The sequence below is a fragment of the Lates calcarifer genome, linkage group LG13, assembly GCF_001640805.2.
Source record: "Lates calcarifer isolate ASB-BC8 linkage group LG13, TLL_Latcal_v3, whole genome shotgun sequence".
Taxonomy (NCBI): domain Eukaryota; kingdom Metazoa; phylum Chordata; class Actinopteri; family Centropomidae; genus Lates; species Lates calcarifer.
Window position 1 is genome coordinate 22,569,461 of NC_066845.1, and position 18,715 is coordinate 22,588,175.

The window sequence follows — 18,715 nt, forward strand, 5'->3', positions numbered from 1 at the left end:
TGACTATTGTTTGTCATGAATTTTTAAAAGTGGAGAGTGCAATGAATGAGCTGAGCTTTAGAGTCTGTTGCAGATGATTCCAGTTATTTGCAGCAGAAAACTGAAAAGAAGAGCGACCAAAGGAGGCGCAGGCTTTGGGAATCAGGAGACTAATGAAGCTGCTAGAACGTAGACTGCGACTAGCGCTATGAATATTGAGTAGTGACTGTAGACATGAAGGGGTTTTCCAAATGAGAGCTTTGTAAATAAACAGAAACCAGTGGGTCTGTCTGGGAGAATGGAGTGAGGGCAAGTTCACCAGGGAATACAGGCAGCAATGGTGGTGTTAAATGTTGTTGTTGTAAATGCTGTTAAGTGTTAAATGGAGCTCCAGTCACAAAGTGGATGGGAAATAAGATTCAGTTTGTGAAGGAGAGTTTTTGAGGCGGACCTGTAGACTACATCACCAAAATCAAAAACTGGGAGCACTATCATTTTAACCAGAAGTTATTTTGCAGAGTCAATTTGAGATGTAATAACACAATCCGCTACGATCGCAGTGTTCCGCTGTAAACAAACAGTACGGTGACAGACAGAAACGGTAAATGGAGAATATTAAAGGAAAATGTTTCATGTATTAGCAACCCTCCGAAGAGGCACAAGGTTAGTATTTGTTGCTATAGTGTAATGTTATTATCTGTGTCTTAAGTCAGATTTGAACTTCGTTAACTTTCTTTGTATAATTGTTTTATTGTTAGCTTTAGCTAAATATGAGCTATTGTTAAGCTATGTTTATGCAGTCAGACTGTGGAAATTAGCTAACGTGTGGTATATGTTTTTCTGTTTGTAACCAGCTCTTACGTTGGTTTTGGGATTTTCATTAAAGTGTGTCTCACATCACATCAAGTGTGAGACCATCTTTCGGTGGGATATGCTACACTCACTCAGTAAAAAGCGTTTTTACTTATTTACAATAAATCCCCAGCCTGACTTTGATATTTGCAAATTATTTCTAGTGTTTCTATTCTAGTTATATGATCATATTATTCACATTTCACCTTGTTAAATGTCATTTAAGGACGTCGCTAGAACCGAAACGACATGCAGCTATCAGCGTTACTTCTCATAGCATTTTAGGTACGCAACAACGCTGCTTTTAACTACTAACTCCGCCTTTTTCACATGAACGCGTTCGGGAAAACCTGGGTTGACTTAACGAGTTCACAACCAGCGTCGTAACACCGCTCAGAATCCAGATTGTGTTTGTTAGGTTTAGGAAAGCCAGATAACGATAAGATATCCTGGATGTTCATCTTGCATCATAGTGCAGGCCTCGGAGAGCATGGCATAACAATTTTCGTAACTGTATAGTGGATTCACATATTGTAGTAAAATGACTAATGACTAAAACAGTTTTGAATCAATTTCTTTCGAAATATTACAATTCAGGGACCCAAGTAGACTAGGAATGGTATTTACGATATTCCGCGGGAATCAGTGAAGGCAGCATGGATGTATTTGAATCATATGTGTTGTTGTCAGTGAGCAGCATCGCATTCAAAGCTACAAACGGATTGCTGTTAACTTACATAGTCGAATTATAACAACAACAACAATGATAAGTGTTTATGCATGAAAAGACCCCAGAAGCTAAGCCATTGACGCTGAACGAAGGCAGTTGAAACGCTGACTACTACTACTCTCCTAGTGGTGGATTAGACTGGTCACACATGTAACGCTGGATATATTTCAAGGTGATGTTAGTCCGTGTTTTCGTTTTTTCTCGGCACCCATTAAATCCTCGGCAAAACATTTTTCAAAGATCATTTCTGCCGTACTATAAAAATCTTCGCGTATTTACTCATGGTATCGCCCATCTTAGGCCTCAAGCCATGCCTCGGTACGCAGTTGAGCTGTGAATCCACGAAACGTTACTTCGACCCAGTGACGCTCTGGCGAGGTAGCCGCAACACGGGCAACTCCGGACTTTCCCCTCTTGTGTGAAAGGTAAAATGACGCTATTCTGTAGTTACAGCAAAGTATTATATACAATATCACATACAAAGCTAGTGCTATTGGATAATCTATGTATATGGATATTCAGTTTACATTTAGGTTAACACTGTTAATTAAGTCAGCCTGTTGATTTAACTTTGGGTTGTAAGGTGGTGTTTACAGAGGGGTTTTTTTAACAGCTATTTGACTAGCTAGCTATGCTGCGCTGACCACCAAGGTTTTGTTTACATTTTCCCTGAAATAAAACAGCTCGAGCATCAGTTAGTTAAATGTTATACAGCATTAACTGTGCTGTGGATTTTCATTAATTTCAATTACGACAACTCAAGTCAGCGTGAAAACCTCTGACTAAGCTCTTTTATGTAAGGCCAAATGCGTGTAAAGTGAATTTAAATGGGGCGAGACTCTGCTCTGTATATATGACCTTTTGGTGTTAATCTGTAGTCATACTACAACCACACCTATATTTACCAACTAGGCTCTCATGCTAGTTGCGTCTTGTTCCCCTAGCTTGCTTCGGACTGGGTTAACTCCACCGTACCGCAAAAACTCACTACCCTTAAATGTGTCTCTTCCTCTAGGGCTGTGTTACAGACATGCACCCAGGATCTCGACAGGGCTATGTATCCATTAGCTTTGTTGGACAAGGAAGTGGAAACTACAATAACAGTAAACAGTGGAGGAGGCAATCCTGCTGGAGGGTAAGTTGGTCACATAAATGAGCTGGCCATTGAGGGATTTTCCCCTCTCCTTCACAGTTTTCTGGTTTCCCACCCAGCTGCGAAGTCATGATGGGGACACTGCTATAGTGTTTCACTTTTCTGATGGCTGGCTTTAGTTGCTGATGCTTGCCAATATATCTGTGAGGAAAAAAAATGTAGATGATGCCCCCCTCCTCTGTGCTGTGCTGTAATGCAGAGTTGGGTGTTGTGCATTCAGCAGCTCTCCTTGTGTCATTGCTGAGGCTTTCATACCATCTTCAAATAGTTAATTTATTAATCATCCTATCTACCAAACATACAATTTAAAAGACATATCACATATTTGAGATATTCCTGTGATTCTTAGAATAAAAACCAGGAAGGGAAGCTTGGAATAACGCATTTGATATTTTGTATACTTGCAACAACCCAGCAATGTTGGGCTTGTTCTAGTTTACATTTTTTTTCTTTAGATAAAACATTTATGTTGTAAAAAAAAAAAAGAAGAATTCTTTTATATGCATTTGGTACCATTTTCAGATAATGCAGCTTATTTTGCATACTGTGTATTATTTGTACACTATATGACTCTGTATATGTAATAATTTAACTCTCAAGTTAAATTAGCTAAGAGTTGGAGTGATGGTGCAACAACAGACTATGATAGGGCCATTGCTCCACTCTTCAATAGGAAGGAAGTTATTCCAAACATTTTTGCTGTGCAAGACCACAAAGTGAACTCAGTTTGAGTGATGAGACCTGTCAGTTAAGTTGGTTGTTTGGTCAAGAAAAAGCACATGAATTCTGCAAGAACTAGGCAGCAATTGGAATTATTCTCCATCTCCCTCTCCCCTGTGTGCCTGCAGAAATGGAAGCAGCTGTCCAGGCTGCAGCGGAGCCTCATCCTCTTCACCCTTGTTCTTCTGTTTATTTGTGGAATTGCTTCCTATCCTACTGTCACTGAACAATTCAGAGGTAAGGCTCTTTATAGATTAAACATCTCCTGTGGGATCCAGTGTCTGTGCTGCTGTTATACTGTCAAGTATGTGGATCTGATTTGATGGAGACCTTTGAGGTTCTAATTGTGACCCTCAGTAATAGTTTCATATTGAGTCTTTGTGTATGTGTGTTGAGGCCTTACAGATGGAGAGCAGGACACAGACACTAACAGCGTCCTGAGGCCCATCACCCCCCATGTGTTGCCAGAGCCTGTCAAACAGGGCCATCCATCACTGCCAGAACAACTTTCCCAGGTTTTTATATCTCTGCTGCTGTTCTCTATAAGGTTTATAAAGGGACTGATGTAATTTCCAAAAAATCCTTGAAAAAGTGTGCAGTGTGTGGCTTTTAAAAATCTTAAAATCTTAAAAATGTGGATAGATTAAAAGTGACTTCTTTGGACGCCCAGAAAAGGCTCATTAACTGTTGCTATGGTCACCTCCAGTTTAATATACCCACTACACTGATTTAGTAGTATTGACAGGAGCTGTATAAGCTGTTCTGATAAAATGTTAAAACAGACGTCAATGCCTGTGGTATAATTTAGGGGCTTCCCCTATCCCAGTTGAAAGACACGTCATTGATAGTGTATCATTTTAAGTTGACATACCTTTTGAAATAGACAGATCAGGCATGTGCCAGTAACATTCACCCATGATACGGATAAATCTGCTTGTTTACATGAAGTGAAAATTTAAATGGTACAACAGGTTACTTGTTCATGCCACCATTTATCATAGAGGAAATTATCCAATAAGAGAGGGCCACCCGTTCTTCAGAATCGTCTTCAGAGGAATGGAAACACTTCAGATACAGCAGTCGAGGACAAAGCAGCTGATAACAAGAAAAAGAAGAACAGGGAGGAAGAGGGATTTGTAAGGTGAGACTTGGAGTGTGCTCACTACCAAAGTTTTACCTGTGCATTTGTATTATTCATTTCTCAGTCCATTGGTGATTTTCAGCTGGCGTGGGGCGGTGATTGACACTGATAAGGCCACAGAGAGTATCAAGGACGGGGAAAAGGAGGATTCACCTGCCAAACAAGAAGTCAAATTATCGAAAGAGCCAGGTATTTGCTGTGTCAATTATGAATTTGCATTTTTGATTTTTCACTTTAACACAATAAAAACAAATGCATCACAATTTCTAAGAGGCTTGACTATGTTTGCGTCCAATCATCACATCTAATATCCACTTTATAGTATTCCTTAATATCAGTGATCTGTTTCTAAATCACTCTCTAGACTTAGATGGGATAATAAACTGGCATCTTGTGTGTATTGTGTGTTCCAGAAGCTGGCTGGTTGAAGGCGGTGCAGGAAGCCTTCAGACATGCATGGAAGGGTTATAAAGATTTTGCTTGGGGCCATGATGAGCTCAGGCCCATCTCCAAGTCCTACAATGAGTGGTTTGGCCTGGGTTTGACACTTATTGATGCCCTGGATACCATGTGGATCCTGGGGCTTAAAGAAGGTAGGCTGTGCCCTCCAACACTAAAAACTGAACTTCGTTTTCATGCTCAAAACAATGCACATGGAGCTAACTTCTTTTGTTCTATTATTTTTTTTTTAGTGGGGCATTAGAATCAAGTTCTATTTGCAATGAGTCTGCACCACTATGTAGAAGTTCAGTTCTATTGAGACATGGTGTTGAATTAAGTGCTCATGGAATCACTTTCTTTAATGTAGTTACAGCACTCAGATAGACATCTAGGACATTTTCGACCAATGGTATGTAGTCCAGTAATTGTTATTCTTAAAATTTTGAAAAACGTGTTGCAGAATTTGAAGAAGCAAAGGCGTGGGTGGCCACAGAGCTCACATTTAACAAGAATGTGGACGTCAATCTGTTTGAGAGTACTATTCGCATCCTGGGAGGCCTGCTCAGTACCTATCATCTGACTGGGGATACTCTGTTCCTAGACAGAGCTGTGAGTCAACACACATGGTTTCATTAAAACATTTATGGCCATAGAAAAGTAATGATGAAAAGCATGTTTTAAACACACTGAGTGTGAGATATTAGCATATGCAGATAATAGCACCTTCTTCAGATGTAGACAGAGCTGTACCTTTTTAAAAATACTTGATACTGATACTGTGTTTCGAGCATACCTGTTGTAAAGATTGTACTGCAATTTTTAAAATATTAACCAACACCTTTAGACCTCAACTGTGGTATTTATTTTCATAAATCCAGTTGTTTCCTGTCCCAGCCCCTGACTTTGCTGAAGAGGATAAATATGTTGAAAGAAATTTTCCATCAGCCACTGACTCATGTCACTGTCTACCATTGCATTGCCATCACTAATCTGCTGTTGTGCTTTCAAGGCATTAGAGCAAATTTGGCTCAGGATTGGACTGGGGAGCATACACTGTAAAAGAGGTGAAATGTTCACAGTATCCAAAAGGTTTCTGATTTTTTTATTTATTCATGTAGGAATATTTACCTTGGCCACAGCTAACTTCTATTTTCATGATCAATTTAACTATCACAATTAATTCTGCCAATTATTTTCTTAATTAACGTGACATCTTCAGATGTTTCTTTTGTCAGTCAGAAACCCAAAATTAGCAAAATTACTATCATGTAAGACAGAGAAACAGAAGATCTTCACATTTGACAAGCTGGAACATAGAGCATATTTTGGTTAATTTAACACTTCTTCAAAACTGTTTCAGTTTGACTAATCGATTAAGATGAATTGTTTAATGCTTTCAGTTGTAGAAGTCTGTTTAGCACCTTTGCAAAAAGAACCTGGTAATGTCAAACCAATATCATTGTTCCCTAATATATCCATATTTGAGTCTGAAATGGGATGTAAACTGTCACTAATATAGAGGAAAAGAGAACAATATAGGCAGCACAACTCAAAGTGGCTGAGAATACACTGCAAAACTGTGAACCACCTATGATATACTACTTCAAGTCAGTTGTGGTTGAACTGTTAACTCTGACTTTCAGTGCCATTTAACTGCAAATGTCTAAATGTAATCTGCATCCTTCCTCTGCAGAAAGACATTGGCTCCAGGCTGATGCCAGCCTTCAATACCCCATCCAGGATCCCCTACTCTGATGTGAACATCGGGAAAGGTACAGCCCATCCTCCTCGCTGGACCTCAGACAGCACTGTGGCAGAGGTTACAAGCATACAGTTGGAGTTTAAAGAGCTCAGCCGCCTCACCCAAGAACCACAATATGAGGTGACCAACTCATTAAGAGCTACAGCCATGTTAATTCACGGCCTGCCTAGCAAGTTTTAAGATTGGCACTTAGGCTCAGCTTTCTACTGTACTGTTGCTTTTCACAACTTGATGTCATTATGTTTTCTCTAACATAACATTGCAGCACTTCTAAACAGCACTGGGATACTACTTCTGCTCTGCAGTTGCTGTTTTAAAACTGGTACATGGACAAGGTCCTGAAGATTGTTATAATTCAGATTCCTCAAGTAATTCCCTCAGCCCTGCATTAAGCAGAATACAAGCTAAGAGTTTCAGATGAGCAGAAATGGACAGATGAATATTTTAAATGTAAAAAATGACTTTCCTCAGGCACCAGCCTCTGGCTATAAGTTTTTGAATTTCTGCTCCCTTCGTGGCAAAGATCTAGTTTTAGGGCCTTTGTTTTCTGGTGTGTCATTAGCATTACTGCCTCACAGGGCTGCTATTGTGGCTAGCCTTCCACAGAATTGGTGCATTAGCTTTTTCTAGTTTCGTCTTTTATGCATTGATACTTTTTGGGTGTTGATATTAGCTGCTGCTTTCATTGCCTTGCAGCAGTCATGGTCACCTCTCCCATCGGACTGTGGCTAGCTGTCAACTACAGGCTAAAAATTTCGTGGGTCATGAGATGGGCCACATTCGAACCCAAGAAGTCATGTTAACATGGTACGTGCCTTAGGCTAAAGAGCCACAAGACAAAACAAGTTTTCAGAAGACACGGGAAAAAAACAAACTGATTGTGTGCGCAAGGAATTCTCAGGCACTGTATTTCAAATGCTAAATGACTAGTCATCTGTAGTCTTGGTCACTGGAACAGTCAAAACCCAGTTCAGTTTTAATTTGGTTGCGGCAGGACTCAAAACCTAGTCACGTTTAGTCATATACACATGAAACTTAGGGCCCAGTTTTAGTGTGATTACTTCAGCCCACAATGACTGAATGTGCTGCAGCTTTTCTGAAAAATTACTGTTTTCTTTACTGTAAATTAAAGTAATAATTAATAATTGAAAGTAGGGGAAAATTTAGATTTTTATGATTAATTGATAGTCTCAATGATAATATCTTATTGTTGTTGAAAGAAATGGTATAAATGACCTTGTGGGTGCTGAGCGTTCCTTTAGTTGCAAACTATGGCCTACCAAGATTTGACATTTTTTTATAAAAAAAAAATCCTGGTCACTGGTTTTGCTGTGTTTGCTGTAATAAACACCATATTATTCAAATTCTAGTTAGGAAGTGTAGTGTTGGCACACTGACTAACCGATAGGAGGTGAAATTTAAACAACTAGGTCATAGTTCCCTCTCTTACTTGCCATGCACAAACACTAATGATTGTTTTTGCCAGAGCACACAACCAACCTGGAGATACAGCTACCAGGATTTCGTTTTTGCCTGTAGCCAGCCATCCTTAGCTTTATGTGACCCTTTTTTTTAGAAACACTGCAAGGACTGGACAGAATTGCAAGCTGATGTAGATAATGCTGAAATTGGTGAAATTTGTGTTAACTCTTGCCTTTAACATTTAAGATTGATGGTCATTGAAGGTGCATCAAATATACTTGCTGGAGCACAGAGAATACTCTGTACAGAGTATTAGAGTGGAGCATAAAAATGAGGGTGTGATGAGTTATCATCTTCTCAGACAGTTTTATTCCTCTCTGCATACAGTGAGCAGCCATGCCAGATTTGCTATACATGCCAGTAATTACTCCTCAAACATGAATGAAAGTTGAGACTGGCTTTTTTTTAAGTAGGAAAATACTGTTAGTGTTGTGGAGAGTACACAGCACCCAGTTCACCCAGTGAACAAAACATGTGCACTAAGATAGCAACATATTTCTCTTCTCTACTGTATCAGCTTTATTAATTGCTGTTTATAGGGGTCATACCATGCTGAAGGTGTGGACAAATTTGTCGGTACCCTTCCATAAAAAAGAAGAACCCACAACTATCTCTGAAATAATTTGAATCTGACAAAAATGAATGGCATCAATCATTGTTTATTCTGTGTTTAACACAAATCAGTCTTGAGCCTTCATTGTGCTCTGCACAGATTCAAGGCCCCCTGTGCCAGACACAGCAAAGCAGCCCCAAAACATGACTGAGACCCCTCCAAGTTTCAGATTAAGTATGGTGATCGTCAGAAAGCTCCAGTTTTGTTCAGTCTGGCTTTTTTTATGTTATTCTTTCAATTATGGAATTCTCCTGGGTCGCCTTCCATGGAGCCCATTGTTGTCTAAAAGATGACGGATGGTGTGATCAGATAGTGACTTACCTTGACCTTGGAGTTCAGCTTGACTGGCTTTGGATGCTTTCCTTAGCTCTACCATCCGCACAACCCTTCTCATCAACCTGGGGTTGTATTTCTTCTTGCAGCCACGTCCTGGGAGGCTGACTACAGTCCTGTGGACCTTTTATACTTTTTAATGATATTTGCAACTGTAGTCACAGAAACATCAAGCTGCTTGGAGATGGAACTTTAAGATAGTTATCTACAATTTTCTGTCTGAGCACCTGAGACAGCTCTCTCCTTTGCTTTCTCTGGTCCATGGTCAGTGTGGTGCATGCAATGATACCAAACTTCACAGTGACACGTTTTCTCTCTTTAACCCTCCCGTTGCCCTTTGTATTCCGTATATTTTTGTCTTCTTACTATTATTCAAAAACAAAAGATAACCGCTTCAGAATCATGAATGTCATGCACAACAACAAATCCTACTACACACACACACATGAAGGCACACCGGGTCACTTTTACCCAGAGGACAACACGAGGGTTAAATAGGCTGATTGGTTGATAAAAAGATTGAAGATACCTATGAAACTAATTAAGGTTAAACAATTAGTTTGAAACATGATTAGAATGCATTGATTGAAAATCTTTTTTAGGGGTACCAACAAATCTGTCCTGGCTAGTTTTTGCATATCTTGGTAAAATAAACAATAAATCATTTCTTTTCACAATTTTATCAGGTTTCTCTATCCCATACTATAGGCACGCAGGTATATATGAGCCATTTAATCACTTTTCAGGAGGAAGCATTGTTTCAAAATGCTGTAAGGGTACCAACAAATTTGTCCATTTTGTGTTGACCAGAATAGTTTTGAGCAAAATTTACACCAAATCACAGTTTACTAAACATCAGGTCACGGTGCTCATTGTTATGGTGTTCACGCCTATTAAAATACTGACAGAGAAGGTTTTCATTTTTAAATGTTTTAAGGAGCTTTTTGAATCTCTATTGCAGAAAGATCATTTGTTAAATCTGTTGGGAGGGTAGTATGGCCTTTGACATTCTTTTCATTCTTATTCATTTTTTTTTTTTTTTACTTTTAGCCATTAAATCAATGTCACAAAAGTACCTACAGCTTAATTTATCTGACCTCTGACCTTGATTGTCCAGGCAGCAGTGGCTGAGATTATGAATCATGTCCACAAACTGGATGGCAAGGTGGATGGTCTTGTACCCATGTTCATCAATACAAACAATGGACAGTTCACCCATCAAGGCATCTACACGCTGGGAGCCAGAGCAGACAGCTACTATGAATACCTGCTGAAGCAGTGGATCCAGGGAGGCAAGAAGGACAACCAGTGAGTAATTACTACAATTTTATACCTAAAGTACCATACCATTGCTTTTGCATCAGCCCAGTAAAAATGTGCCTACAGCTTACATTGACAACCATTTCCCAGGCCACACAAAGTGGAGCTGTAATTTTTTAATGTTTAAATGTTTCTTAACCATCAGCTATCCAAATAAGACAAAATCTTAATCTCAGACAACAGACATTAAAGAAGGGCAATAGTCCAATTTTCTAAAAGCACTAGAAGAATACAATTAACATCTGCAGAAGCCTAAAAAGAATACTAGTGTTTAAACATAGTTGGAGGGACACTCTAGAGATCTGACATGTCCAATTGATTTATTTGTCATGATTAGTAGGAATATTAGTCAACATAACAACCCTGTGTTGGTTTGTGGCATTTGAAAGAAGTGGGTATTTTTCCAGGGAGGGTTTATTAATCATGCCATCAATTTGCATCATGGGAAAAGTTTGATCCAATGTCTTTGGAGTTTGACCTGTAAGCTCTAACTAATGCTTTTCAGTTTCCATCAATCTGTGGTTTATGATTTCAGTTAATCATTTTATCTATAAATGCAGAAACTAGTGGAAAAAAAGCTTACTACAATTTAACAGAGCCTAAGGTGACATCACCTTAGTCAGCAACAATACAAAATCCTAAGAGAATGGGTTTATTATGATATGATATAAAAGAGAGAAAAGCAGTGAAACCTCACATTTCTGGAGGCAGAAAATAATTTGGCATTTTTGCTTGGACAATGACTAAAATGGTAAATATTCATTGCTCATTAATTTTACCTCAATAGACTCATGTTATAATTCTAAATGTTATAATTCTATAACATTCTATTAAAACACTATAAATTAGTCAATGTCATATGTAGGGACAGAAGCAGTACTTAAGTTATTCTGTCAGCACTGGCAGCATTTGGTTAGAAGGTCTCTGTCAACAGGACTGATAAAGGATTAATATACCAGATCAGTCCCCTCTAGACACTCAGCACCAGGAGGTTTAGGCTTAGATTAAGCAGCTTTCAGGGTCTGAATAGAAGTTTTCCTGTCACATATTTGGTTTAGGGCTACATTAGTTAGCATGCATACTGGATTCAAAGGAGAAGAGTTAATAATTTACTCATTCTTTTGGGAACATATGTAATATATAGATATAGATATAGATATATATAGATAATGGAAGGATGGATGGATGGATATTACATTACAAGCAATTCACTGTGTGTGTGTGTGTGTGTGTGTGTGTGTCTGTCTGTCTCTGTGTGACATTTTAGGCTCTTGGAGGACTATCTGCAGGCCATAGAGGGTGTAAAGAAGAACCTGTTGCAGAAGTCTTCTCCTAATGGCCTTACCTTTGTTGGAGAGCTATCTCATGGACAGTTCAGCCCTAAAATGGTCCGTAATATTTCAAACCATCCTCTGTCTGTTTCTTTTGACATTAGCTGTGAACCTGCTGCTACCCAGTCAAATTCAGATTTATTTGAATCTCCCCTCCTGTTAACCGGATCAGGTCTGTTCCAGTCTTAGTCAGCTGGTGTTAGCAGTCACCAGATTAATTCTTTTAGCGTGCTGAACAATTATAATATTTGTCTAACAAAACAGGCTGCATTAGTGTGATGCTCTGTGAGGGAGTCTGGCACCGAGTTTTCTTTTCTTGCCTGGGGTTGTGCAAAACATGAATTCATTTACCAACCATATTCATTACCACATAAGCACAGATAACCACAGTACCAAACATCTATCCAGCAGTCCATCGCAGGCCAACAGTACCAAACAAGTGAAATCAATACTGGAGAAAACATTTTTACCCTGAAGTGCAAAAAATGAAGACTGAGTGTGTCGTACATATGGTTGGCACTGTTGCCTCACAGCAAGAGGCTTCATCTGTGTCTGTGTGGGTTCTCTCTGGGTACTCCGGCTTCCTCCCACAGTCCAAAGACTGGTGGTCTGTCCAGGGTGTACCCTGCCTCTCACCTAATATTAGCCCCCCCCCCACAACCCTTATGGATAAGCAGCATAGATAATGGATGGATGGATTGATTGCCCAGATTGATATATTATGATACCAAAAAGTTGGAAAATACATCTTACCCGCTATTTGGCCTCACTTACACACACAGACAGCCGTGGACACCACAGACATGTTATTCCTGACATTTGTTTCTAATCTACTTGAAGGAGGGGAATGTTCAGTTGCAGTCTTTTGCTTGCAGCATACAGAGTGAGATGCAGCAGAAAAGAAGCACTCAGCAGAAGCAGAACCATAAAGATTAGTTCGGCATCTTTCCTCCCACCTCTACCTGATTAAAAATTAGTTAAACAAAAATTTGTCAATTCTTGAAAATAGATGTCAACTATGTTTACCTTGTCAATTAATTGACTAATCAATTATTCACGCATATTCCTAATTGCTAGTATTGGTTTTGTCATTCATGTAACAATTTTTGGAGGTAAATAATCAACCAAGAAGCTACAGAGATGAAACTATATTCACATGAACTCATCATTCATATATTAACTGATTATTCAAATCGGCATGGGGGACTCAAATGTATCTGTTGATATGGCTGTCTGTTAACTCAGGACCATCTAGTGTGCTTCCTGCCGGGCACTCTGGCTCTTGGTGCTCACAATGGCTTGCCTGCTGATCACATGGATCTGGCCAAACAGCTGATGGAGACCTGCTACCAGATGTACGTCCAGATGGAGACAGGCCTCAGTCCAGAGATTGTTCACTTCAATATGCATCAGGGCAGCACCCGAGACATTGATGTAAAGGTAGGTAGAGACAGTGTTGCTAGAGGGGATACACAGACTTTGCACTCCTGATAATGCACTAGTGTCTTATTTAAAAATGTAGACTCTTGTACCTGCAAACCCATTTTAAATATTTCTGGACAAGGGCATTTCGAAAATGGCCATGGAGACCCCCCATTGACCCCAACTCTGACCCAAACCTTTGACTGATGCAGAAATGCAGCAAATCAGTAAAAAATGAGACAATTAACAATCCTGCAAAGCTAGGAAGATTGCTAAATGATGAGGATGCTAAATTAAGCAGATATTAAAACTCAGATGTGTCTCCTTTGTATTCTCTGTGATAGCTTGCAGACAGACACAACCTACTGCGACCAGAGACAGTGGAGAGTCTCTTCTACCTGTACAGGTTTACTAAGGACCGCAAGTACCAGGACTGGGGTTGGGAGATTCTCCAAAAATTTAACAAGTACACAAAGGTTGGTAAAACAAAGGTTGTCTTCACTGGTCTGTCTTGATCGAGGATCAGTGCTGTAGGTTGGCTTCTGTAGGACTAAATCATAGTAAATGCACATCTGTTGTTCAATGTGCATTTGTCTCAAGTCCCTGGGTTCACTAACATTACCTCATTTTATACAGCCACAGTCAGTATATACAACACAGAGAAAAATTAAGTATGTTAAAATTCATATGGAAAATTGGAGAGAAACTACTCTGTGTAAGAGTGAAAGCGAGACCAAATGTATAAAGAGGCATGGATATAACAATCTAATCTTTACCTCTACAAAGAAGGTCCTGTCAAAGAAAGTTGTGATCACAGTCACAGGTTTTGTTTTATTGACATTTTTTGATCAGTTACCACATGTTAATTTTAATGTTTAGTGAAGGCAGAGAAAACATGTTTGCACAGTAAATTGTTATTCTATTGTTGTTAATGAATTATATTCTCAAAGTTTAACTATTGAGCCCACTGGTTTCTTTAGGCCTCTGTCATTGTTATGAAACTCACAGATTAAATATTGTGATAAAGATCGATCAATATGTGAAAAAAAAATTGTGATCATATCCCCCGGCCCTAGATGTAATATCTACTTTAATACTAGCTGAAACTGAGTAATCATTGCAGACTGACAGTTGTACTGTAGTCAGGAGGAGGAAGCAAGAGTAAAATTTGCAGCACAGTCACCATCTGATCAATATTTCATTAGTAACTGAAGACATTAAATACATTTTAGTAGAAGCACCAAATTACAAGTTACACGGACTTGCTGTGTAGAGTTTTGCTACCCCACCTGAACCCAAGAGGACCATGTTTTGTTGTGTAAAACTTAGGGCTAAGGGTTGACTATTGTCGAATGTCATTTCCAGTATACAACATTTCTCTCTGACTGTGCCAACTGACTGCATTCATGCTTGTGTTTCCAGTTGAAACAAGAAAAGACACAGCATGTCAGTATTACAAAGCATTAGCTGGATAACTGCTATATCCCCACTAATAGCCAGCAACGCAGTGACACTCTTTAGTGTGCTGCTTCCCTCTGCTTAAATGTTGATTTTTCTGTGTTGTACATCTTAAATGTTAGTAAAAAAAAAACAAAAAAAAACATTTTTTAACCCTTTTGGTAATTTTGGTTAGTTAAAAAATCCCTTCTATGTTCTAAAATATGACAATATTGTGTGAATGTGGACGAATGTCTGTGTGTTTCAGGTTTCCTCTGGCGGCTACACTTCCATCAATAATGTGCGTGACCCAGACTACCCGAGCCCCCGAGACAAGATGGAGAGCTTCTTTCTGGGAGAGACCCTGAAATATTTGTACCTGCTCTTCTCAGACGACCCCAACCTCATCAGCCTAGACCAGTATGTCTTCAACACTGAAGCTCATCCTCTGCCTATATGGCCTTCCGCTGCGTGACACACACATGCACATACACAGGAATTCAAATGGAACGTATATTCACAACAAAAAATCTCAGGGATAGTCCAACACTAAGATGACAGGTTTGTCTCCTCTGTCTCAGTAAGTGAACTCTGCCAAAACAACCCCGAACACAGATGGAAAAAGCCTCCTCTCTACTGAAAAAATGACACAAGCCTGATTCAGTGTGTGGCTTGTTTATTCATTTGACTCGTCATTTTTGTTATGTGGACCTCTGGTCGGTTAACACTCAGATGGCATCAGCACTGAAGAAACATTTGGTTGTTACTGGAACTGAAGCTGTCTGTGTTGGGTTGAACTGATGCAGGTTGATTCTGATATTCTCAGTTTAAAGCTACTCATAACTCATATTTTGCTCACATTTGTGTATGCTCAGTTTCTAACGTAGCAAAATGTTCCCTGATGGCAGTCACCAGCTGTGTGAACTGAAACCAGCCACTGCCTGCTGCACCTGAACCTGAATGCTCTGTCGACATGTTCACACGTGTGTGTGATTCTTGCAGGGATATGAGGAAAAAGCTAATTCCTCTTCACACTGTATATAGTCATTAAGTGCTCTGGCTAGATTTATTCTCTGATGCTGAATCTTGCTGATAGGACATGAGCACGCCACTGGTCCATGACACATGCTGCATTCATGTCATACAGGACACCAGCTTTTACAGCATGAAAATCCCAAACAGTCATTTCATTTTGAGGAGAAAACATTGTGTGGAAAGTCTGACTTGATTAATGTCTGTCACTGACCTTTTTGCAGCTACAAAGGTTTAACAGACAGAATATATGATGGTATATTATATCAGTTTGTCATCTTGTCAGAGATTGTCTTGTCATACTGTTTATCAGTGGAGGTAGTAGCATTCAGATCTTTTGCTTTATCAACTAACTGTGATAAGGGTTAATGTGCTTCTGACTCCATACAAAGGAGGATAAGCAAACCAAACCAAACTGATTTTTTCCAACCTAGTAAGGCAACAAGAAAATCTATACAGTAATGTTTTTGTAAATTAGTCAATAAAGCCATTAAGTACAAACCATAAACCCTTTAAAAGTTTTCTTTTAATGCACCGTCAAATCCTAACATGAATAAACTGAAGTAGAGATATAAAGTAGCATTAGATGGAACTAATCATGTTCAAATTCTACTTCAAAATTGTATAATGATAGAATGAAGTACCTCACTTGTCAGGTATTCAGACCCCTTCACTTTTTTCATATTTTCTTATGTTGCAGCCTCATGCTGAAATTAAAAATGCTGACAGAAATATTCAGCCCTTTGCTGTAACACTTGTTCCTCCCATTTCTTTTTGTTATCTTTGAGATGTTTCTGCACCTTCACTGGAGTCCACCTGTGGTAAATTCAGTTGGCTGCACATGATTTGTAACAGTTGTGCAGTGGTTAGCACTGATTTAGGACTTGAAAATGTATGAATGAGTCTTTAACTAATAATTGTCTGTGAGGCATCAAGTCCTGCTGTTAAATCAAAGTGAGAAACTGACAGTGAGGCTGTAGGTCTTTCAAACTTGTTAGGTGTGAATGAAACATGGTGGCAACCAACCATCTGCTGGCGATGAACTCTGAACTCTGATGTTATCAACAAGGGAATGTCAGGTGTGTGTAAATGATGTTACTAAGAATCCTCCAAAAAACACAAGTGTGGCTGACTACAACAATGTCGCTGCTACTTCCAGCTGTTACTCCCATACGACATGAATGCAGCACCAGTGTCTACACAGGACACAGATGAACTTGGTCTTCGTCCAGTTATTGCCAAGCAGCAGATTTACAGCAGCTTTTGTTTTATGAGGAAGGCAATGGGTTTGTAACATCACTGATTTTGTCAGTGGGGGTGGGAAAGCTGCTCCTCTCACTTAATTTCATTCTTTTATCATTTTCCTTTGTAAGGTTTTGGTAGGGGTTTTTGTTAAAAAAAAAAAACTGTTAAGACTTTAAATATAAATTTAGAATAATATGTTAATTTGTAGTGTATATTTAAAGTTGTAAGTGAAGCTATTGTAATTCAACAAGCTCAGATTGTGCATTTTGTTTAGTTTTTGTAGTAGCACCTGCAACTTTCAGTCATTCCTATAAATACCACTAGTTTACATCATATCTCTACTTGTTACTTTTGGGAACTTTGTGAATTTGACTTGAGACCAAACTCATTTTGTATATTCTGTGTTTTTCCTCAGGTGTGCCTTTAATGTTGCATCAGACAACATTCAAAAGACAACTGTTTAACTGTTAAGGTTCATTTCTATCCATATAGCTATTTTGACATGTGCATATGTTGCTGATTTGGTGCAGTGTATGGTTTTAGGACTGATGTTAGTGATTTTGGAGCTAAATCATGATGATGGATTAAGTTCTGTGTTAGCTGCAGCCACCAAACAGACTGCTCTTGACAGCAGGCTGCACACAGACAACTATAGCTGTGACAGTACAGAAACACAGATTTGACAAGTCACAATCAGTGCCCAAATTCTCATCATAATTTAATTTACGGTGGTGTCACCAGAAAGCCCATTAAAGTGTAATTTGCTGGAGTGAAAGATTCAAATCTCATTTAGACCATCCAAAAAAAAAAAAAAACCCTGAAATTTGTAAAATGCACAAGAAAAGTACACCTTGTGCCTGGCACTCCATCTTGGAACAGCTGCTATAGTTGGGGTGGGAGGCCCTGTCAGTCACCATTTACATAATTCATAAGTGATACAGTCTATTTGAACATGATAAAATGGTCTGAACATGGATTTACAGATACTGTTGCAATTACACATTATCTGTGTTAGCAGACGAACATCAAGATCAAGATTGTAATGTTAGTTACATTACAGTCAACATAGTCACTCGTTTACCAGTGATATTCTTGACCCAACATCTCTTTTCAGTGTCAGTATTCCTCTGTAGGCTTGACAGATGGCTGTCAAATTTACAGTAGATTTCTAAAAAATGAGGCTTTGCAATGGGAAAGATAAAGAAACTGTAAATGTCACCAACTCCACACTGACTACACCCTCTGTTTTTTGTCAAAGAACAAAGCAAAACTTTACAGCCAGCTGTCAAGTCCACAGGGGAGAAGGGGGTAAGTGAGTGATAATTCCAAACTAGATCTCTGGTGGAGCATCTTCAGCTTCATTAAATCTTCAGCAGCTATTATGCCTTGTCAAGAGCTGAGCAAGCTAGAATCCTGCAAATAACTATTTTCACCTCACAGACATTGTTGTTATTGTGTTGTGTGTCTAATGTCCTCTCTCAGTCCCAAGTGTGATCTCTGTGCTGATGCTGTGAAATTAGGATCTAAAAATATGTGAATGTGAAACAGTTTTGCTCTGATGGAGAGGCAGCTGTGGATGCAGCTGCATTGGTCTAGTGTTTTACTTCTGTTTTCTGATTTTTTTTGTTTGTTTGTTTGTTTGTCTTTCCAAACTTTCTCAAACAAAAAAGTTTATTACCTGGGGTATAATAAACGCTGGATCTGCTTTAATTCTGTTGAAAA

General features: G+C 39.0%; 1 protein-coding gene across 5 annotated transcripts; it reads left to right on the forward strand.

The window, feature by feature from the left end:
- Positions 1 to 256: 256 nt before the first annotated feature.
- On the forward strand, positions 257 to 18,703 carry man1b1b (mannosidase, alpha, class 1B, member 1b). Of its 5 annotated transcripts, none has more exons than XM_018669046.2 (15): positions 257 to 642; positions 1,862 to 1,986; positions 2,577 to 2,696; positions 3,563 to 3,671; positions 3,831 to 3,949; positions 4,436 to 4,575; positions 4,640 to 4,764; positions 4,989 to 5,168; positions 5,477 to 5,625; positions 6,710 to 6,898; positions 10,324 to 10,514; positions 11,794 to 11,914; positions 13,103 to 13,297; positions 13,624 to 13,755; positions 14,985 to 18,703. In XM_018669046.2, exons 3-15 carry the CDS (start codon positions 2,592 to 2,594, stop codon positions 15,189 to 15,191), a joined length of 1,962 nt encoding a protein of 653 aa, XP_018524562.1. In that variant the 5' UTR covers positions 257 to 642; positions 1,862 to 1,986; positions 2,577 to 2,591; the 3' UTR covers positions 15,192 to 18,703. The 5 variants fall into 5 exon arrangements, with proteins under 5 accessions (XP_018524562.1, XP_050931174.1, XP_018524561.1 ...); XM_051075217.1 differs by lacking the exon at positions 257 to 642 and adding an exon at positions 706 to 1,733 and having other exon boundaries at positions 4,475 to 4,575; XM_018669045.2 differs by lacking the exon at positions 257 to 642 and adding an exon at positions 709 to 1,733.
- Positions 18,704 to 18,715: the final 12 nt, after the last annotated feature.